General features: G+C 41.8%; 2 protein-coding genes across 2 annotated transcripts in view; both read left to right on the top strand.

The window, feature by feature from the left end:
- Nucleotides 1-4968, top strand: part of GRID2 (glutamate ionotropic receptor delta type subunit 2) — a 1512615-nt gene extending 1507647 nt beyond the window's left edge. Inside the window, exon 17 of the mRNA XM_032239845.1 lies at nucleotides 1230-4968. The gene's annotated coding sequence lies outside the window, so the exon portion shown is untranslated. The remainder of the gene's footprint in view (nucleotides 1-1229) is intronic.
- A 10715-nt stretch (nucleotides 4969-15683) lies between these two features.
- ATOH1 (atonal bHLH transcription factor 1) lies at nucleotides 15684-17899 on the top strand. The gene has a single exon (XM_032239594.1). The coding sequence runs from the start codon at nucleotides 15851-15853 to the stop codon at nucleotides 16913-16915; it is 1065 nt and encodes a 354-aa protein (XP_032095485.1). The 5' UTR covers nucleotides 15684-15850; the 3' UTR covers nucleotides 16916-17899.
- Nucleotides 17900-22801: the final 4902 nt, after the last annotated feature.

Genomic DNA, 22801 nt, shown 5'->3' with positions numbered 1-22801 from the left:
TTTGCTGAAATAACTGGTTGGTTGATTCAATTAACTGGTAAGTGCTGTCAGTCCACTAACACAATTAGAAACATCCATCTTCTCTAAATCCTATAACATTAGCAAAGATTTTCATAAACATGAAACGTAGGCACAAGTTCTCCTAACAAGGACATAGAGGTAAGGATCACACTGAACCCTTCCGCGGCAGGCCTAAGTTAAGATTCACAGTTTGTGTCCACATTCAGGCTCTTGCTGTTTATTTATAGTTTTCAGTTGTATTATATAATGGCTGAAATATGCCATCTACTCCTTACATTTCAAGAAAAAGGGAATTTTCTTATTTAAGAGCATATATTCGGTCAGGTGCAGTGGCTCATGCCTGTAATCCCAGCACTTTGGGAGACCAAGGCAGGTGGATCATCTGAGGTCTAGAATTCGAGGCTAGCCTGCCAATAGGGTAAAACCCTATCTCTACTAAAAATACAAAAATTAGCTGGGCGTGGTGGCATGCACCTGTAATCCCAGCTACTCAGGAAGCTGAGACAGAATTGCTTGAACCCCAGAGGCAGAGGTTGCAGTGAGCTGAGATTTCACCATTGCACTCCAGTCTAGGCAACAGAGTGAGAGTCTGAAAAAAGGGAAAAAAAGAGCATACATTCATATGGGTAGGCTAAAATGCATTTGACAAAATCAAATTTAATTAGTAATTATAAACATAGTACAGTTTATATATTTATTATTAATCATTAGTGTTTTAAGTTTATGCATAGTCTGGAACCAATAACTAAAAGTCAAGATGTAAGATTCAAGATCTAAGGAAACAGACTTCAGGATTTTATTTGTGACTGTATATCGACACCAACTTTGGTAGCATTCTCTGTTGACTCTCCAGGTGAGAGCAATACTGACTTTAATTTCTGGTGAAGATATCGAAGGACTTATCCAGTCTAAACTACCAAAGTATCCTAATCCAGACCTGGGTTAACCCCAGATCCCTTCCTGAAACAGGTTCTATTGAACCAGCAGCTAATATGCTCTGCTTTTTTATGGTTGCCTGGGGTCCAGAAAACCTGTGAAGCCCTACCTGGGAGGGAGGGAGGTAGGCATCAGCTGTCATTATGCTCCACTTTGTTTATGGTGGACATTTAAGGTGGAGCCAATGTCTTAAAAGTAGTGATAGAACCATAAACAGCCAAACTTTGTCTAAACTCAACCTTGATGTGACCTTATGCTTTATTTCCCCATAGGCATCATCCCTGCAGAATGAAACTACAATAGCTGAAAGAAGGAATGCTTGGCCATTAAGACCATGTTTGAAACTTGGCAGCAATACCTGGAGAAGCCAGGCATCCGGTCATGCGCTGCATCAATCATCACAAATGGGAGGACCCCTGGATGACCCATAACCTCTACCAGCCCAAGAGCTGCTGATCTGTTTCCCACCTTACTGATTTCAGGACCCATTAGATCCTGTACTCAAAACTGGTGAGCTAATATTGCATCTCCCAAATTTAAAACTTCTATCCAGTTCAAGGAAGCTGACCTCACCAGGTTGTGACACACAGAAATTCCTTGCTGTAATCCACTCATAAAAGAGTAACAACAGGACTGCTGCTTTCAACCACAGGTCATGGGTCTTGCCTGCACCAGCCCATTAGCCTTAGAAGGATGCTTCTATGCAGTGGGCTTCTTGCCTAGGTGTCCTGATCACAAGCACTCACACTGAAGTCCAAATCTGTACCACAGTAGCTTTGTCCTCAGCTTCTATCTGTGCACGATTTTAAACTCTGGGTCTTGGGACTTCTCATGGTCAAAGATCCAGGGAGACCTGAAGGACCAAGGAGGATGTGCCTTGGCAGAACTTAACCAGAAAAAGACAGAGGCCTCTTACAACTCTTATTGAATCACTGATGATAGTGGTTAAACATCTTTGGAGGCTTTTATCACAGAATTATCTCCATATTTCTAAAACAATGTTATTTTCATACTTACCAAAATGGTCTAGTTTCCTCCACACCAAGGGACATTACCTTTATCCCCAATGGCCATCAAACGTCTACATTTTGCATAGATTTCTGGTTAATATAAAGCCTCCAGTTTGAATCCACACTTAGTACTTGTATCATTGTAAACAAAGATGACTCGGATCACAGGATTACACCCTGGAATTGCAGTGCCTGTATATACTGCCCACCACTCAGATAACTATGTTTTCCTTTACCCAATTTCACATTCATTTATAATACCTCTTCAATGCAAAACATATTTTACAAGTAAAATAGGGAAGCATCATATGAAACATCCCAGCCCCTCATGAACTCAGTCAGTTTTTATCGAGGACCACGATGTGCCGAGCACTGTATTACATTTTGGGAATACAATGATGAATCAGTTAGAATCCTTTTCCTAAGAAGTCTGCATTCCGATGGGGAATCCAGATGATTAAACAGCATGATGAGGCTCATCATGGCCACAAGAATTCCCTCATCTTTGTTTCTTAAGCACCCAGGGAGATCCCAGTTGCCCAAGGTGATCTTCTATTATGCCAAAGCAACCCACGAGATTAAAGCCAACAAGCAGCAATCCAGGGGGAGCCCCTACAAGTACTGATCCCATGAATTCTGGTTACTTATGTATTATTTCTAAATCATCTGACTTTTAAACAAGTTAGATGTTCACTTACTGAACGCCTTCCTTGTTATGTCATCAAACTGATAACCCTCAAGTTGTAGCTGTTCATGGGTAAAAATTAGGCTGTAAAGTCAGAAGACATGGCTTCAAGTTTGGGTCCTGGTGCTTATCGTGACTGTGGGCAAATCACCTAAACTTTCTGGTCTTTGGTGTCATTCTTTGCAAAATAAAAGTAAAAACGTTATATACTGTACCTACCTCACAGGGTTGTTGTGAGAATCAAGTGAAATGTATGTGAAAGCACTTTGTAAACTTTGTTACTTTTAATCACTCCATTTCCATGGGTTCTTTGTCCTCCCTACCAAATACAATACCACAATTCACCTGAAGGATGTACTCTTGCCCACCCTGTTCCTACCTCCCACCCCCACACAAGTGAATGGTACAAAAAAGATGAAGTGCATGCCTTCCTGGATATCTAGTTTCAGATGGGAATTCTGATACCTCACAGAATGACAAGGATGTAATCCAGAGGACCAAAACTGGGGCCCTACTGCCATAGAGACATTCCACCATTAACATACCACTGGACTTGGATACCAGCCAGTCCTCTTGATGCACGATTGTCCCCAGAGAACCCATTCTTGACTCCAGAGAACTAGCCAGACTGCAGTGGTTCAGGAAATCATCTTGGCTCTTTCTGGCTGTCAGGGGAGTCACCAGCCATTCCAGGAAAGAGCATACTTCTGAAAATAGAGCAAGAAGATTGGTTAAAGGAGACACTGACCCCATTAAACAAAATGCAAGCCATCCCTGACTGCCTGACCTGTGATAGTTGGGCCACCAAGGGAGATTCCTAGACACTCATTTAAAGCAAGGATTCGGTGACACGTTTCTTCATTTAGCAGTTATCCCTGAGGCCAACCTGACTCTTGCACCTCTGATTTTTGAATTGTTGACTCCCTGTCTGTTTAACAGACCTATGATAAGATGTATTTCTGGCTTTAAAATCTCATATGTTCCCCTTACATACACACAAACACACAAACATTCACACAATGAGGAATGAAACCATTTTTCCTATCTTATCTACTTGTCCAAGCCTAGCCTGGCCTTCCATTTCTGATTATTTCATATGCATTCTGATTGGCTGATCCAATTTGAATTGATTCTCACTGGACCAGTCCCTAATATATCCCAGGCTAAAACCCTAACTCTTTCAGTCCTGTGTGGAAGCTTAGAGTGCCCACGGAGCCATGATATCGATATCCAGCAATTCTTTAAACAAAGTGTGGTCTTTCAACTTAGAATACACATGCTTATCCAAAACTAAGGCCATATTAGCATGTATCTCCAGGAATAACATAAAGTTGCTATGAAAGTTATCCTGAGTGAATAAAATGATGACTATGTACAAAAGATCTGTTAGAATTGGCATCTGAGAAGCTTTGCAATAAGGCCCTAAGCCTAAAGTAGAAAATTTCAACTACAATTCATTCCTCAGCTTCCCAGAGCAAGGAAGGCAAATTATAAGAAAAACTTGATTCATTATTTATATCAGTTTCCAAAATATTTTCAAATGGAATGGAAAATCATTCACAATTTCCTTCTTGCTATATGTCAGAATGCTCAACTTGATGCACCAATTCAGTGAACTGAGAAATTCCCAGACTTTTTCCTTTGGCAATAATATCAAAAGTTAATTTTAATATCTAAAAAAGATTAACAATTTAAAACAGTGTCTTATATTATGGCTTACAACCACCACTTGCTATGGGAAGGGAGCCAGAGAGACTCAGAGTACCCGCCACCCAAGGTCAAAGGCACTGAGCCAAAGGACCCAGCGAAGAGCAGGCCGAAGCCAAGAAGAAAAGCTGTTGCTGAAATGACAGACCAAGCATTGAAACAAGATGATCTCCAGGTCATGGTAGCTGAGAAAGGGGAATAGACACATCCAAGTTGGGAACCAAATTAAGATGTTAGAATAGGTACCAGAGCGAACAAGACTGGGCAGGGGATGGAGTCACCTCCAGCCACATGATGTTTGTTGTACAGTAGCCTTTCTTGTAGGTTGCAGTTCTGCATCCTAGTTTCTTTTTCAGAAGTGAAATCCTTGGTATTACTGATGTAGCTTACATGGCCAGCCCCAAATAGAAAACTCTTCCTTACCCACAGACATACTTTTTACTATCTTGGTTGATATAATTTTCTTTTTCAGAGATTTTTAATTTTTTTCATGAATCTTTGATAGATTATTTTATCAATAAAATTTTGTTAATAAAGAATTTCCCTGATTGAATCCAATTCTTTCTTTGGTGATTAAAGTTGGTAATAAAAATAAATTACTTTAATTGATAGTTTGGACTTGCTTTCCCAAGGCTATACAAGAGGGAGATGATTTTCTAACATAGATGACGTATGAGTGAGCTCGAAACAATTATGGTAAAACACCAGGCAAGGGTGGCCAAGGTGATGTTTGATAATGATACGCAGTGAATATTCCCAGTTAGCATCAGTCTGCAAATTGTACCTCTCTTTCAAAAGTCAGAGGCAAGCAACTCCCCCACTGCCACATCAGAAGCAGAGTCTGCCCAGTGAGAGACAGACACTCAGGATGGAAAGGAATAATGCAGGCAGAACTTTGCAGAAAGAAGTAGCTGAATGCAGAGACCAGCCACTCCCCATAGCTGGGGAGAGTGCCAGGCTTTTCAGAGAACTCACATTAGAAGTTTCAGCAGTAGATGGAACTGGGCCAGTAGACACAATGGTGGGGAAAGTCGGGCAGTTTCTGTAATTAAAGCCTGAACTCCGCACACTTTCAAACAGACTAGGAGCTCTCTGCTATCGGCAACAAGGACTTTTTTTAAGTGATTGTTCTAACTGAACCTGGTAAGGCATGAATCACTGTGGAAAATAAAGGAAGTCAGTGGAGTACAGACTTTGGGTTAAGAAGGAAGAAAATAATCTGAACGCTCAACCAGGAGAGACAGTTCCATAAGCACCATAGCAGGAGAGACTGGAAGTTACTAACAAAGGAATCCTGCTGTGTATCTTTTCCAGTGTGCCGAATATATAGTTAGGCTTAAATGGACTGCTTGGTAAATTACAACTGGTTTTTAATCTTTCGTGTGGATTCGGTTCTTCTCTATTGAATTATTTCACGGTCTTTTATAAAACCCAGAATTTATAGGGAATTCTTCAATGTTAACAGAGTATCTGTTGGTATGTGAATCAGATAGATGCTAACTAGTAATTACAATCAATATTCCAGAATGGTCAAGGAATTCTTCACTTAATAGAATTTATTTTGAACTGAATATATACAATTTATACCAGCAAGATATATTATCATCAGTTACAGCAGCACCTACTCTAAATATAATCCCCAAATCCCCATCTTTCTCTGCCCACAAACAAAACTAAATATCTGTAAGCTAAAAGTCAACACAGAATTTTTTAAATAAGTCAAACTTTGGTAGCAAATAAACTATTCTTTGATGCAACTACTAAGAAAAGGATAAACTCCCTGAAAACATTCTTTTTTTTCAAGTTGTATTGAATGCCACCCATGTTCCAGCCACTGCATTAAGCAATGGACATAACACAGTGAGCAAAATCATGGAGTTCGCATTCTGGGCTCAGAGAAAGACATTCAACAATCATACCAATGAATGTGTAGTTTCCAACTGAGGAAAATTCCTGAGGAAAGGAAAAAGCTATGAGGAGTGTGTATGACAAACCTAATCAAGTTTAGAAGGCTTGCTGGAAGAGGTAGAGCTTGAGCTAAATAAGACCAATGAGCAGAAGGTGGGAAAATAGAAGTAGGGAGTAAAAAACTTTTCTGAGGGACCCAGCACACTCATCTGAGAACTGAAATGCAAATAAGACCTGAAAGCAGGTTCAAGTGATTACAGCCCTGAAAGCAAAGGTAAGAATGGTAAGAGGTGAAATGTATAAAGCAACCAAGCAATGCTGTCTTAGAGGTCACACTAAGGAAACTCGTCTTCAGCCTAACAGAATTGGAAGCATCTAAGCTTTTAACAAGAGTTAAGTCTTAAATTTGTTTGCCTGGTTGTATTCTGTTGTAGACATAAGGAATGCTTAATATGCATGCATTTAATACATTCTGGATTTGTTTTCCACAATATATTTCAGAGAACTGACACAATATTTTTCTAAGTTGATTATCAGAATTATTACTCAGAAACTTCCACCTGAAGAGGCATTCTGTGATGTACATTCAAGTAATGCCAAGAATATAGCTGCCGTAGCCTTATCATGGCCATAATGTGTGTGGATTCTGTCTTCAAAACAAGGATTCAGTCTTCAAAACAGATTTTTTTTAATTGACTCAATTGCAACGATATATATGAAAATATTTTGGAAGTTTTGATGTGAATAAATGAAGGAACCACTACTATTTACTACTCTACAAAGGAGCAAGGCTCAATTTAGAATGGAGAGACATAACAAAGAAACCCTAGAATACAGAGATGTTCCAATTTGCTTGCACTGCAATAGCAACATTAGGTTGCAATCTGTCTTCCATCAACCCTTCTTTCACCCCTGCCTTCAGAGATACCTGATGCCTCCAACAGCTGAGCATCTTCAGGGAGCTAGGGCAGGAACTGATCTTTTTCTCTTTGGCTTTCCCTACAGACTAAGGTAAGGTATAAGCTTTCTCAGCTCAAGTGGATTATCACTTGTCCATCTGGTTCCATTCTGTAAAGATTTGTTGACATTTTGATTTGTTACTGTCTCTGCAGCCATTCCCTTTGTTTTCTCCATTTATGCCTTTGGTGTCTTTTTTTTTTTTTTTTTTTTTTTTTTTTTAGACAGCTTCATTTACTCTTGTTACCCAGGTTGAAGTGCAATGGCAGGATTCCAGCTCACCACAACCTCCACCTCCTGGGTTCAAGCGATTCTCCTGCCTCAACCTCCCAAGTAGCCGCGATTACAGGCATGTGAAACCACGCCTGGCTAATTTTGTATTTTTAGTAGAGATGGGTTTTCTCCATGTTGGTCAGGCTGGTCTCAAACTCCCGACATCGGGTGATCTGCCTGCCTTGGCCTCCCAAAGTGCTGGGATTACAGGCATGAGGCACTGTGCCCGGCCTTGTGTCTTGTTTAATGGTATTTGAGAAGGGCATCTATGTGTTCAGTCTGAAATGATTAACTGAAACTTTCTTATTGTTTTAATTTGCATTTCCTGGTTGAATACTTTTTTCATCTTTATGTACCATTTTTACTGTTCCTTCACAAACTACCCACTCTTATCGTTTGGCTGTTTTTCTATCAGGAACTATTCATTTTCTTATCAAAGTTAATAGTTCCTTTTATATGATGTATATTAACTCACTGCGTGTCAGATTAATTGCAGATATTTTTCCAGTTTGTCATTTACTTTTAACTTTGGTAATTTTTATGCATGAAAAAATTATTTTTGTTATAATTTACTATAGTTTATGGTTATTATTAAAAGTATTAATTATAAATGTTGTTAATGAATTGATTAAATTTAATTACTGAATTACTAACTCTTCCAGCAATTTTGGGCATAGAATTCCCTTAATCAACCTGATATCAGTTCAATGATTACCTACCTTATATTCTAGATATATTTATAATTTTGTGTTTTTAGATTTACTTTTTAATTCATCTGGAATTTATTTTTTCATGTAGTCTGTACAAGAAGAAATATTAAGTTGCTGCAACAGTAACTGCAGTTTTTGCCATTAAAAGAGGTATAAATAACTAATTGTTTGCCATTAAAAGTAATATAAAAAACTGATTATTAGCATGTATACCATCAAATATTTAAATACAGAATACAATTATGTACAATTTAACACTCCATTTAAAAGCAACTGTTCATTCTACCACAACCTAAATCCTTATCTAACTATCTACTTTTAGAAGAACCCAAAATAAAATATTTGTGCTAGAGATAGCCCAGGAAATTTATCCATCTTTAGCCCTGGAAATCCATCCATCCTTAAATAGATTTCTAGATTGGCACACTCTCAAAGTATGTGTGCCAGTAAAGGATTCTGGAATAGTGTGATCTCCGTCATGTGCCTATTTAATTTGCTAGTCTGGAACCTGCAAAAATCAGTTGGACCATGGCAGATGACAATGGACTACTGGGAACTTAACTAAGTAGCCTCACCCTTATACCTCTCACTATCCTAATTAAAAATAAGCTGCTTAGGCCGGGCGCAGTGGCTCATGCCTGTAATCCCAGCACTTTGGGAGGCCAAGGTGGGCGGATCACCTAAGGTCGGGAGTTTGAGACCAGCGTGAACAACATGGTAAAACCCCTTCGCTACAAAAATACAAAATTAGCTAGGTGTGGTGGCACATGCCCGAAATCCCAGCTACATAGGAAGCTGAGGCAGGAGAATTGCTTGAACTCAGGAGGTGGAAGTTTGTGGTAAATAGATCGTGCTATTGCATACTCCAGCCTGGGCAACAAGAGTGAAACTCCGCCTCAAAAAAAAAAGAAAAGAAAAAAACTACTTAAATTTAATGCCCTTGTAGTATAATCCAATACTCTGGTCTTGTAAACCAGAGATGGAGAATCCTCTCCCCAGGACAACTCAGGGAAAAAGCATCCTACTTCACTGTCAACACCCAAAGCTGAAATAATTCTAGTTAAACTATTCCCTGAATTTTTTCTCAGCGCATACTTTGGCCCCCTAATCTTGGCTGCTAGGCTACTGCTACACTCATGATGTAGTTATTTATCTGGTGAGTTTATCAGAAAGGATGATTAGAAATAGTTCATATTGACTTGGAGTGAGCAACAGTATACATTCATGGTCTTGACAAGGGGTATGCTAACATTCCTTCACAATATAGTTCTTGTGATAAAAGGAACTTTGCCATCTGGACCTTCTCCAGAACATCTGCAGAACCTTTCTACCAGTAACATCATTTAGATTAAACCTAGGGAGGAAAAAGAAGCTTCATAACAAATGTTCCTGTGAGGCATATGTGGACCCGGGGGTGTCTGGAGACAAAGTGGCTCAATCATGAATGCAAATCCACCATGCTGATTTCTCATTCGCCCCAGACCCCTGGTGAATGCTTCCCAACTCCCACTTTATTTACTGTTCCTTAGTATAAGAACATGTTAACCTTGATGTTTTTACACAAATTAGGGCTATGACCCACATAACCTTCTTGTCTGTTCTGCCTTTGTCTTGCTGGAGGAGCTTTCACATGGTATATAAGCCCTGAGTCTGTAGAGTAACAGTGTAATCTACCTGTCTAGTGCCCACCCAAGACCACACTTCTGTCTGCAAGTCCCTCAGGAAAGCATCCCTTACCAACTCACTACGTTCATCTGCCTCCTTCTTGAATTTCCCAGCTCCTCTGGCATTTGGGTGCTGCTTTGCCTATACGGCCCTCTCATGGAACAGGATCAAGGATTAACCTTACAAAGACCAACATTCTGCCAAATTGCTGATGTTTTAAGAATACCGTGAGTTTGTGAAATGCTAAAACACACCCCCCAAAAATGGGCAATGTACTACTCCTTGCATCTATGCCATCAAGAAAGGTATAATGCCTGGTAGTCCTCTTTGGATTTTGGAAAGAACACATGCCATATTTAGGAATACAGCCCTGTCTCCTTTATGAGTTGACTCAGATGGCAACTGAGTTTTGAGTGGGACAAATCAGTTTTGAGTGGGGCTTTGCAACAGATTTAAGCTTTGGAACAAGCATCCCTTCTGCTTAAATCATATGATTCTGCAAATCCCATGTTGCTAGAGGCACTTTGGCTTGATATGTAAGGATGCAAGGCCCCCATAGAAGAATCACAGCAAAGACCACTAAGGGCATAGAGCAAGCTGTACCATCTGCAGCAGGGAACTATTCAGCGTTCCAAAAGTAGATTCTGTCATGCTGCTGGACCTAAATAGAGACTGAACTCCCAACCAAAGAATATTAAGTGACTGTGCAACTGAGGCTACTTTCTTTGATCCTACTTACAGTTGATCTTGCTCCACTTTAAAGTTGAACGCAGTAACTAGATAAGAAAGGGACAGACAAGACAAAAAGTATGGCAAACAGACAATTTGTGTGAAACCCCTGAGATGGGAAGATGTTTGGTAATATGAGCAAGTAAAGAAGACCAAAGTGCCTAGAAGATTATGAAAGAGTGGAAGAATGGTGGAGGTGAGTCGGAAGAGATAAATAAACCTTCCTGATCTTGTCTGATCTCAGAAGCTAAGCAGGGTCAGGCCTGGTTAGTACTTGGATGGAAGACAGAAGATATAAGGACCAGATAAGGCAGAACCTTTCAGCCCATATGAAGAGATTCTTTGTTGCCGTTGCTGTTCTTGCTGTTGCTGCTGCTGCTGTTCTAATTGTTGTTTGTGGGTTCACCTTTCCTGAACTATCTCTTTTTCAACTTTCAGTTCTTACTTCCTCAAGGAAACATTTGTGATGATTCAGATTAGTGTTGTTTATTGATGCTTATGCTTATTTTAAGAGCAATGAAAATCACTGAAAAATCAATGAATCTTAGATAAATTTAGGAACTATTTTGACTTTGGGCTAGAGATAAGCATTTGGTATTGATTGGAATATAGATGATATATATGGATTAAGAGGAAATTCTAGCATGGTACCACGCCTAATAAGGAAAAATTCTCCTTAAGAGACATCAAGAAGGAGACTAAGAAGTAGGGAGAAATCACAAATAATATGGTATTCCCAAGTTAAGAGAAAAGACAGATTTGAAAAGAATGTGTTCAACTATGTTGAAAGTTGAAGAGCAAGTCAATTAATATATAGCCTAGGAAAATGTTCATTTGATTTAGCAGCATTCGTATTTACACCAACAGAAATTGGCAAATGCCACAAATCCTGGCTTACTTTATTGCTTTATTGATTGTCTAGACTTAAGAAAGTGATGGAGAAAATATTAATAATGCAGACTAAACTGAAAAGTTTATAAAAGTCTGTAGCCATTACATGAATAGCACAAAAGATTGAGCACATATTCTTCCAGTGTTTGAAAACTATTATCCTATTCAACAAAGAAGTTGCATATGTCATTAATTCTCAGATGAATTCTGACAAGCATCTTCATTGTCATTTCACTTAATCTTACTTATTAAGCACAAATGAAAAATACCAACCAACATTCATGTGAGAATTACAATTTGTTCATCAGTTGCAATCACTGATTAGTTATGGATACAAGAATGGCAAAAATCAATGAAATTAAGGATTCTGTGAGAATCTATTAGAGCTAGGGGATTTACAATAATAAATTTTGATTATTTTATTGTTACAAACTGCCATGCATTCTTTACATCAATAAAATGCATAATAAATTTATATAGTTGTGTACTTTTTTCAAAGAGTAAATTATTATGTATTTACCAGTGTATCACTATCCTTAGCCATCAGTAATGACCATTAGATAAATGCTCAGGATATACTTATATAAATTTAAAACAAGTTCACAAATACGACTTTGAAATAAAGAGATATCACAAAAATGGAAGGAAAGAAAATACAATGGAAATTAACTACCATAATATGCCTTCTGTGCAGAGTGTAAACGGCAGACTTATGACTAAAGTTTTGGAACACATGCGATTTGAAGTTGTTGAAGGAATAGAAAAGTCTGAATTTTTTCTTCACTTGTGGTTCACCAAATCTTGCTACCTTTATCTCACTTTACTGAACATGTTTCCCTACCTTAGTAAAATAAAGATGAATTACATTTTGCAAAAGGAACAGAGAAATCATTGTAAAACAAAGGGATATTTTGGTAGTTTTAACCTATTTTCACAAATGATTTCATATGTTTTCCTTTCCTTCTGAGAAGGAAGAGAGGGCCCTAATTACCCTCTCTGAGTGTGGTCTTGACTTACCTCTAGTGATTAGAATATGGCAGAAATGATGGAGTGTAACTTCCAAGTGTAGATCTAAATAATATTGCAACTTGTGTCTTTCTCCCTTGAGTCACTTGCTCTGGGGTAGAGATCCACATGCAGAGAAACTGAGGCCTCCTACCAATAAGCAGCACTAACTTTATTGTTTTAAGGACTGTGAGGGACATTTTTTATGTAATCATAGATAACTAATACCTATAGTATAAAATTATGAAGAAGTTAACAGTTCCTGGGGAGTCAATGAATCTTAGGTAAATTTAGGAACTATAATAAATGTGACTTTGAACTTCTCTAAGGAGCTATTAGTGTAGTAATAGACCCAAAGTCACCTTGTCTTCACCTCCTTGCTGAAGGATACATGGTAACAGGATACATAGTAATTCCATGGGAAGTATTCCTAGAGGAGGTGGCATTTGACTTAGACCTTGAAATTCCAGTTACATTTTAGCAGACAAGACTGGATAATAGTTGTTTGGATTCATGTACTGGTGACGACAGAAAATACAAGTTTTAAGAACTATCAAGTAGCTTAATAGAGCACAGGAAAACTTCCAGAACAATGGTTCACAAACTGGGGTATGCCTAAGAATAATTAGGGTGCTTATTTAAAACACGTGTTTGGGTCTCATTCACAAAGGTGACTTTTGGTAGAATATAGCAGGGACCCAGCAATTTACCTACTTAATGAAAATCCCAAGTGATTCTCATCCATAGAAATGGTCCTTGGATCACAATTTAAGAATCACCGTGTTAATGGAATAATAAAATTTCAGTCTAGAAAGGTAAGTTAGGACCAGATCACGGTGGTGTAAATGTTGAACTAACCTATGTGGTTGAAATAATAAACAGTGAGCTGCTACAGGATTTTTGGCTAGCTTTTACTCTAAAAAATGTTTATGTACAAGTAGCACTAATAGTCTAATGAATCTTTACATCACCATATCCATCAATTATCAAGATTTTTCTATATTTGCTTTACTATTCTTTTTTCATATTATTAATATTGCTGACAAACTACTTTAAAGCAAATCATAGACTTCATGTTATTCCGCCTTTATGTGCTTCTGTACACATCTCTAGCTTGCTAGAAAATCATTGTTTTATAGTATCTAAAACAATTAATAACTCATTGATATCATCTAATGCTGAGTTCAAATTCATATTTTATAAACTTTTTTAAAATTCATATTTTATAAATTTGAGTTCAAACAAACCAACAATAGCACCCAGTCCAATCACCAAACAATTGGAGAATTTTCTTCTCTAAAAAGACCTTAGATGGCCTTTTCTTTTTACTTTATTCTCATGGATGATTTTCAGATTAGGTTTGTTTTTTGTTGTTGCTTTTATGTGTCTTTAACATACATGTCAGCAGGGCCCAAACATTCACACAAGAACACAGCTCTGAAGTTTCTGACTCTTAAGGTAGGCCCAGGACTATTCCTAGACACCAGCAAATGGACGAGGTTGAGGAAGAAACAGGTGAAGAGGTGACGAATAATGTCTTAAACATCATTTTAGCACGCTGTTCTACCATTCTGTATCTTTATAGGATATATTCAGTCCAGTCCCAGAAAATCTACTGCTCAAGGAGTTCTAGATGACAGATTAGATCAAGCCGCGGCAAATATTAGCGAAAACAACATTCAACTGCTTTTGGCACTGCAAAGGCAGGCTCCAGGGAGCTCTCTGGCTCTTTTTTTTTTTTTTTTTTTTAACCATCTTTCCAAGAGGATGAGACTCCTTTCACGATGACAGCCACTGGGAAAGTAAAAGCAGCAGTAGCACCCGCTAGTTGCATCGCACTCCGGCGCCCCGTGGGCGGTGCAGGAGAGCGCCGGGAGCAGGAGCCAGGGCGCTGGGCGCAAGCTGGGGCGTGCCAAGGCCCAAGGAGCTTCTGATTGGCTCTTTGCTGTGAATAGACCAAGCTGAGGCTAATGGGACCCGAGGGGGTGCTCACCTGGGAGGTGGCCTCCCAGCCGGGCCAAGGACCTCCCTGAGTGTATGGGGCTGGGAGGAGGGGCGAGAGGAGAAGAGAAAGCACACCCTAACTAAACAGAGGGGTGGGAGGGGGAGGTTACACGATCCCGTAGTAATGAGCGGGCTGTGGAGGCAAAAGGGTAGGTAACTTGGGGCTTCTGTGCCTTGAAAGTGTTGAGGATTGTAAGGAATGCAGGTGCTTTTCATTTTACTTTGGGCATCCTCCCCTGGCTGGGCACCTAATGAGTCCTACTGTATGTGTTGAAACTCTGCACAATACCGTAAAATATCCCCGCCCTAAATTACACTCGGTGGAGAGATTTCGACAGATTACAATCCTAATTGGCCGGAGGGGGCTAGCGAAAGAGACAGAGAATTGGGGACCTAGAATTTGGAGTACTATCACTACACCGTAGCTCTACTTCCCATTAAGAAAAAGGTCACATGACGAAGTCGAACTAAGAGATCTGAAGTAAAAAATGAAAAGATGGAATAAAAGAAACAAAATCTGAGACGAGTGGGTTTTTCCCCCTTTATTCTAACCGCAATCTTAAACGACAGACGTCATGTAGCAGTTATATATCTATGAACATGTATGAGAGATTTATAAATACCTGCATACATGAATACAAACATCCTGTTACACCTGAGAGATCTTAAATGCTCGGGCACCAAAGGTGGGAGCTGTGATCCTAGCTTGGGGGCAGCACGGGGCAGGCGGGCTGCTGTCCGCGGTGAGTGCCTTCTGGGCTCCCCGCGCGTCCAGCCTCGTCCAGAGCCGCCCGCGGCCGCGCACGTCTGACCCGAGTCCACGCGGGCACCACCCGAGAGCCCGGTCCGCACCGGCTCCTGCACCCCAGCCGCCGGGGTGGTGACACACACCGGAGTCGAATTACAGCCCTGCAATTAACATATGAATCTGACGAATTTAAAGGCGGATTAAAAAAAAAAAAAAAAAAAAAAAAGAGCAGGCGCCGGAGTCCTCTGCAGAGCAGAACTTTTCTCCGGGTGTAAAAACTCTTTGATTGGCTGCTCGCACGCGCCTGCCCGCGCCCTCCATTGGCTGAGAAGACACGCGACCGGCGCGAGGAGGGGGCTGGGAGAGGAGCGGGGGGAGACTGAGCGGCGCGTGCCGCTTTTTAAAGGGGCGCAGCGCCTTCAGCAACCGGAGAAGCTTCGTTGCACGCGACCTGGTGTGTGATCTCCGAGTGGGTGGGGGAGGGTCGAGGAGGGAAAAAAAAGTAAGACGTTGCCGAAGAGACCCGGAAAGGGCCTTTTTTTGGTTGAGCGGTTGTGCCAGTGCTGCCTCCGATCCTGAGCCTCCGAGCCTCTGCAGTGCAATGTCCCGCCTGCTGCCTGCAGAAGAGTGGGCTGAAGTGAAGGAGTTGGGAGACCACCATCGCCATCCCCAGCCGCATCATCTCCCGCAGCCGCCGCCGCCGCCACAACCACCTGCAACTTTGCAGGCGAGAGAGCATCCCGTCTACCCGCCTGAGCTGTCCCTCCTGGACAGCACCGACCCACGCGCCTGGCTGGCTCCCACTTTGCAGGGCATCTGCACGGCACGCGCCGCCCAGTATTTGCTGCATTCCCCGGAGCTGGGTGCCGCGGAGGCCGCGGCGCCCCGGGACGAGGCGGAAGGTCGGGGGGAGCTGGTAAGGAGGAGCAGCGGTGGTGCCAGTAGCAGCAAGAGCCCCGGGCCTGTGAAAGTGCGGGAACAGCTGTGCAAGCTGAAAGGCGGGGTGGTGGTAGACGAGCTGGGCTGCAGCCGCCAGCGGGCCCCTTCCAGCAAACAGGTGAATGGGGTGCAGAAGCAGAGACGGCTGGCAGCCAACGCCAGGGAGCGGCGCAGGATGCATGGGCTGAACCACGCCTTCGACCAGCTGCGCAATGTTATCCCGTCGTTCAACAACGACAAGAAGCTGTCCAAATATGAGACCCTGCAGATGGCCCAAATCTACATCAACGCCTTATCCGAGCTGCTACAAACGCCCAGCGGTGGGGAGCAGCCACCGCCGCCGCCAGCCTCCTGCAAAAGCGACCACCACCACCTTCGAGCCGCCGCCTCCTACGAAGGGGGCGCGGGCAATGCGACCACAGCAGGGGCTCAGCAGGCCTCCGGAGGGGGCCAGCGGCCGACCCCGCCCGGGAGTTGCCGGACTCGCTTCTCAGCTCCGGCCTCTGCAGGAGGGTACTCGGTGCAGCTGGACGCTCTGCACTTCTCGACTTTCGAGGACAGCGCCCTGACAGCGATGATGGCGCAAAAGAATTTGTCGCCTTCGCTCCCTGGGAGCATCTTGCAGCCAGTGCAGGAAGAAAACAGCAAAACTTCCCCTCGGTCCCACAGAAGCGACGGGGAATTTTCTCCGCATTCCCATTACAGTGACTCGGATGAGGCAAGTTAGGAAGGTGACACAAGCCTGAAAACAGACAGAAACAAAACTGCCCTTTCCCAGTGCGCGGGAAGTCCCGCGGTTAAAGATCCCCGCACCCTTTAATTTTTGCTCTGCGACGGTCGTTGTTTAGCAACGACTTGGCTTCAGATGGCAGCTACATTTGATGGTTTGAAAATGCCGCCGCTGTTCCAAACTTCCTATGGTCCATATTGTTTGATGAAAACCTTTCTGTTAAAGTTATGTCCTTTCCGCCCACCTTCTGCTCCCCCTGTAGATAGATACGGTATAATTGTATGTACCCATATATGACATCGTTATTCTAGTTACCTGCTGCCAATACGCTGCTAAAACGTCGCATCTTCTTCTCTGTCGCTGGTTTGGGTTTAATTTATTTTACGCCCTGGGCATCCATCCTTGTGTGTTGCGCACTCAAGTGTGGGAGATTTAGTCTTCCGAAGTTGTTTTCCAAAATGCACAATGAAACGCAAAATTAGTGCTTCCAAAGTGGATAACTTTTGACTACTGAATTGTTAGAAAACAGGGAACTTTAAGATTTATATATTGTATAAACATACCCAGTATGTGTATCCGATCGCGAGAACCTTGGCGTCTTTTAGGAAACTTGGCGCACGCACTTTATCAACCGCTGCTGCGGTGGTGGCTCCAGGAGAAACTCAGCTGCCAATTGCAGACCAGTTTTTTGGTTTTTTTTAAAACACAGCCACTTATAATTCTTAAGCTCTTTGCAAATGTTTGTTTAAAAAATGAAAATTAAAAAAAAAAAAAAGCTAGTAGTGTCAAAAGCATTTGGTCAATTTTATTTTGCTTTGTTAATATTAGAAAATTTATTTATTATTGTTTGCTACCGTTTCTACTTATCTTGATTCATTTTTTACATTTTCTACTCGAGATCATTTTATTTTAATTTAGCAAAGCCAACTGCCATTGTTTAATGTATTTTCTTTTGCAAATAATTAAAATAAACGTGAAAAGTAGCTTTTATTTGTCACTTATTCCATGAGTATAACTACTGAAAACAATTTTTAAATGAATGACTTGGAAGAATTGAGCTAAGTCTTCTATTAAATGCCATTTATATGATCTTACAGTTTTTGAAGAAAAATATTGTATACTTGGTGCCTTCGGGTAGTATCAAAACCCCTGCAAAGGAAAGCACTCAGGTCAATAATTAAATTGTGAGTTAAAACGTTTTCCAAGTTTGCAGCACAGTTTTGCCTCTTTGATAGCCAGGATCTTCCTAGTCTTCTTTACTCCTTGCCCCAACAACATCTGCAAGGGGCCATGGCCACTAGTTTTAGGTTTACTAGGACCTACCTACCCTGGAGTAGTTAACTCTACCAGGGTTAGCTATGTCCACTCATAAAACTTAAACAAGCTGAACATTTTTCAGGTAGGTCAAGCTCAGTGCTCTCTCTCTCTCTTCTGCCTCTGTGTCTCTCTCTTTCTCCCTTTTGGGAGAGGAAGACCTGAGGAGAGAAAGATGATAACAGAAGAAAACTTGAGGGAAAAAAAGGAATTGGATTCATGGATTCAAAAATTAGAGGTGTGTAGTTGCCCTGGGAAATTGTTGACCTCCACTCATTTTTTTCTTTTCACACAATTCTGCTTCTCCCAATGTAGAAGCTAATGTTTGCCTTTATTTTGTCTTTCTGAATTGGCTTTTGTGTAGAAAACATTCAAACAAATTTTTGGGTCAATTGCAGAAACTAAACGGTGCTGTAACTCTCACCTCAGGTGTCCTCACTAAGGAAAACCCCATTCTGGGTCTCAGGCTTACAGTTTTGGAAAAGCTAATTGTGTGTGTATTTGTGTGTGTGTGTGTGTGTGTGTGTGTGTGTGTGTGTGTGTGTGTGTCGAGAGAGAGAGAGAAATAGAGAAGGCAGTAGAATAAAAAAATTAATTTGGCGCACTTGAGAGTAGAACTATTTATTAAACTAAATATTCGGTGACACGCCCCTGGATAAACATCTTTGAATTTGAGACGTCGATTTTAAGCCAAGCCTTTTATGTTTCGTGGCCTCAGTGGGATAACAAATTGCGGGGAAATGAAGCACCAAAAAGAGCGTGGGAAGGTTACTGTGATCACGCCTGCATCCTATTCTCCTCCTGGCACCTTGAAAAGAGGAGAGCGCCAAAAAGGAAAAGGAACGCGCCACAAAGTGGGTTTGCAGAAAGAGTAATGAGCGAGGAGCGCAGGTTCTGGTCTCCAGTAAGAAACTGCGGAACCAGCTTTTTACTGACCACCTGGGTATCTGTGGCTTTCAGTGGAAGCCGACCAAGAGGCGGAGAACCTCCGCTAGCTCTCTGGGAGAAGCGAGCAGGCGGCTGGTGACACTTTCCAGGGCAGAAATAATGCACCTGTCCCTTAGATAACCTTTTGCACCCACCAAGTTTGCTGTGTTCACGATAAACATCAGGAATCTTCGGGCTGCTGAATAAATCAAGCTATTGCTTCTAACACATTTCCATTTCTCTCTCAACAACGAGACCCAACCCCTATGGGCATACAGCAAACTTTCGGGATGAGAGTACGCATATTTTTACAGTTATTTGCTTAGTGTGCTCGCATGCATGTGACAAGGACCTAGACTCATCTTACCTGTTATGAATCTGAGTCAGAAAAGGACAAGAGGAAGGAAAAGGTGATTTCTTTTTTCCTCAAAGAAAATCTATGTTTCATTTTTTCAAAAACATTTATGTGCATTTTGTGTCAATCAAAGAGGAGAAAGACATTGTCCAATGTTACTATTTTTCATGGGCTCGTAGAAATTGCAAAACAGAAAGAATATCAGGAACATCTTCCTTCACAGCTTTTATAAATGAGGAAACTTCTGTTCCTAATTTGCCCCCAAAATCGCACTGCTAGAAAGTGTCAATATTCACAACTGATCTTAGTACTCCTGACCACCAGGTCAATGCTCTCATAACTTTTTTTCTCTGAGAAAATCAATAGATAAGAGCTACAGCTATCCAAATGTTGGGGGGAAGGGACTGTACCACCACAAGATGTGGATATTTATACTTTTAAATATTAGTGACATTATATAGGAATTGGAGATAAACTCAGCTTCATTTAAGGACATTCTTTACATTTCTTCTCAAGAGAAAAACAACCATAACAAAATATCGGAAATACCATGCTGATATAGTATTTATAACAATATAGAATTGGAAATATTACATCACACTGATTGAAAAGGGAGGATGAATTTTACTAACCCATTAAGACATGCACAAAAAGTCAAATCACTGTGGTGAATTGAGTGCTCAAAGTTCAAATGAGAGCTTTAACCTCTTTTCTCTCCATTCTATTTCTTTTTTTCTTTTTTAATGCTGGCATTTCTTTGAAAGAGATGTACAATCACATTTCCATTTTAAGGTTCTGCTATGGAGTTTGCATAACAAACGTTTGGCAGCTCGCTCTCTTACACTCCATTAACAAGCTGTAACGTATAGCTGCAGGTTGCTATAATCTCATTAATATTTTGGAAACTTGAATATTGAGTATTTCTGAGTGCTCATTCCCCATATGCCAGACCACTTCTGCCATGCTGACTGGTTCCTTTCTCTCCATTATTAGCAATTAGCTTCTACCTTCCAAAGTCAGATCCAAGTATCCAAGATACTAGCAAAGGAATCAACTATGTGTGCAAGTTAAGCATGCTTAATATCACCCAAACAAACAAAGAGGCAGCATTTCTTAAAGTAATGAAGATAGATAAATCGGGTTAGTCTTTTGCAACACTGCTGGTGCTTTCTAGAGTTTTATATATTTTAAGCAGCTTGCTTTATATTCTGCCTTCGCCTCCCACCCCACCAGCACTTTTATTTGTGGAGGGTTTTGGCTCGGCACACTTTGGGAAACTTACTTGATTTCACGGAGAGCTGAAGGAAGATCAGTTTTGGCAAGGGACAAGTTTAAACACGATTTCTATGGGACATTGCTAACTGGGGGTCCAACTTGACCAGAAAAAAAGGGGAAGGTTAATTTTCTAAATCTTAACCAATGAATGACCAATATTTTCATAAGGCCTTTCTATTGATTTTAGAGTATTTGAACCAAGTAAGTAGAGTACTTGAACCAAGTAAGAGGTCTTTTACCAAAAATAGCTTGTTATATTTCTCTCCTTTGCTCATTTGAAAGTTCAAGAAAAAGATTATCAAATTCGTCTTGCCAATTACAAACCTGAATTGGAAAGCAAAAGTAGCAGATGCGCTTATCACTTATAATCTAGACTTGTCAATTGCAATCTAGAAAAACCAGCAAGTGCTGGTGAGAGTTACAGATAACCAATCGTAGCTGAATTGCTTGCAGTTATTTTTGTGAGAGAGTTGTGGGGAGAAAGATGTAGAAAAGGCAAAACTTTTTCTCGATATTGTTGACTTTACATTCACTAACCGCCTTCACCCCTAGGCCAGGCAGAGTCCCAGACGCCAAAACTGAGGTTCCTGTCCTTCTCCAACTAGGCCCCTAAGGAGAAAGGGAGAACTGAGAGGGGAATGGGTTAAATCCTTGGAAGCAGGGGAGAGACGGGGGAGGAGAGAAGTCGGAGGAGTATAAAGAAAAGGACAGGAACCAAGAAGCGTGGGGGTGGTTTGCCGTAATGTGAGTGTTTCTTAATTAGAGAACGGTTGACAATAGAGGGGCTGGCAGAGGCTCCTGGCCGCGGTGCGGAGCGTCTGGAGCGGAGCACGCGCTGTCAGCTGGTGAGCGCACTCTCCTTTCAGGCAGCTCCCCGGGGAGCTGCGCGGCCACATTTAACACCATCATCACCCCTCCCCGGCCTCCTCAACCTCGGCCTCCTCCTCGACGACAGCCTTCCTCGGCCCCCCACCAGCAGAGCTCACAGTAGCGAGCGTCTCTCGCCGCCTCCCGCACTCGGCCCGGGCCCCTCTCCTCCCCCAGCTGCGCAGCGGGAGCCGCCACTGCCCACTGCACCTCCCAGCAACCGGCCCAGCAAAAAAAGAAGCTGCGCAAAGTTAAAGCCAAGCAATGCCAAGGGGAGGGGAAGCTGGAGGCGGCGGCGGGAGAGCTGTGGGGTTGTTCAGGGAAGGCTGGGCTGGGGCCTGAGGCACCTGAAGCAGTGAACCAGGACTAAGAAGCAAGCGCATCCCACTGCGCAAGCCGAGAGGCTAACGCGCTCCTGAACCCATTCAACTGCCCTGCCCAGCGCCGGTATTTGAAGATCTGCTTGTCTTTTCAGCCAGAGACGCATTTCCTCACTCACTCCGTTATTCTAAAGACTTTTCTTTTATGCTGGTAAAATTCTCAGAGTGTAAACGTTAATCGAGAAACCGACGTATGTGTTGTCTTCCACCTGTCAATCCATCGTCGTGTACCTGGCTCTTCCTTTGTTGGCCCCTTAAGAACAGTTAAGCATTTCAGTGCAAAGATTGTAGGTCTTTCTCCTCTCGGGGTGCCTCTCCATTTTCAGCTCTGCTTTCTTTGGTCCCAGACAAACAAATTAGGCTTTTGCTGCCTAATCTACAAGTAGGCCAGGCCCATTCTACAAGTTCATACCTTTCCCTGGTAAAAGCAGGAGGCTCCTCCATAGGGACGAAAAGCAAGATGCTCTTCAATATAAGTATTATTTACTATTGTTTTCAGCAATTCTGATTAGAGAGTTAAGAGACATGATCATGAAACCGCTGTTCGGGTGTCCCGCTGATTCACCACAGCTGCAGGGCCTAGCTACTGTTAGGATGATGAAAAAGGTGTGAGCTAGGATTTGAGGTCTTGGGATTTCTCAAGCCAAGAGATGTCATTAGTCTTTTGGACCACTGGCCATTTGTTTGTTCATTTCTAGACACAGTTTTCCATAATCCCTCCCACCTTCCTGTCCCTGCAAACTCTTAAAGATGAGGTGCTGGTTA

Source organism: Sapajus apella, unplaced genomic scaffold, assembly GCF_009761245.1.
Source record: "Sapajus apella isolate SASKATOON/1434 unplaced genomic scaffold, GSC_monkey_1.0 scaffold45, whole genome shotgun sequence".
Taxonomy (NCBI): domain Eukaryota; kingdom Metazoa; phylum Chordata; class Mammalia; order Primates; family Cebidae; genus Sapajus; species Sapajus apella.
The sequence above is the reverse complement of the archived record's forward strand: the minus strand, read 5'-3'. Positions and strand labels throughout refer to the sequence as shown.

Coding starts and splice junctions, on each gene's coding strand:
- ATOH1 (XM_032239594.1), top strand. CDS start 15,851: ATGTCCCGCCTGCTGCCTGCAGAAGAGTGGGCTGAAGTGAAGGAGTTG.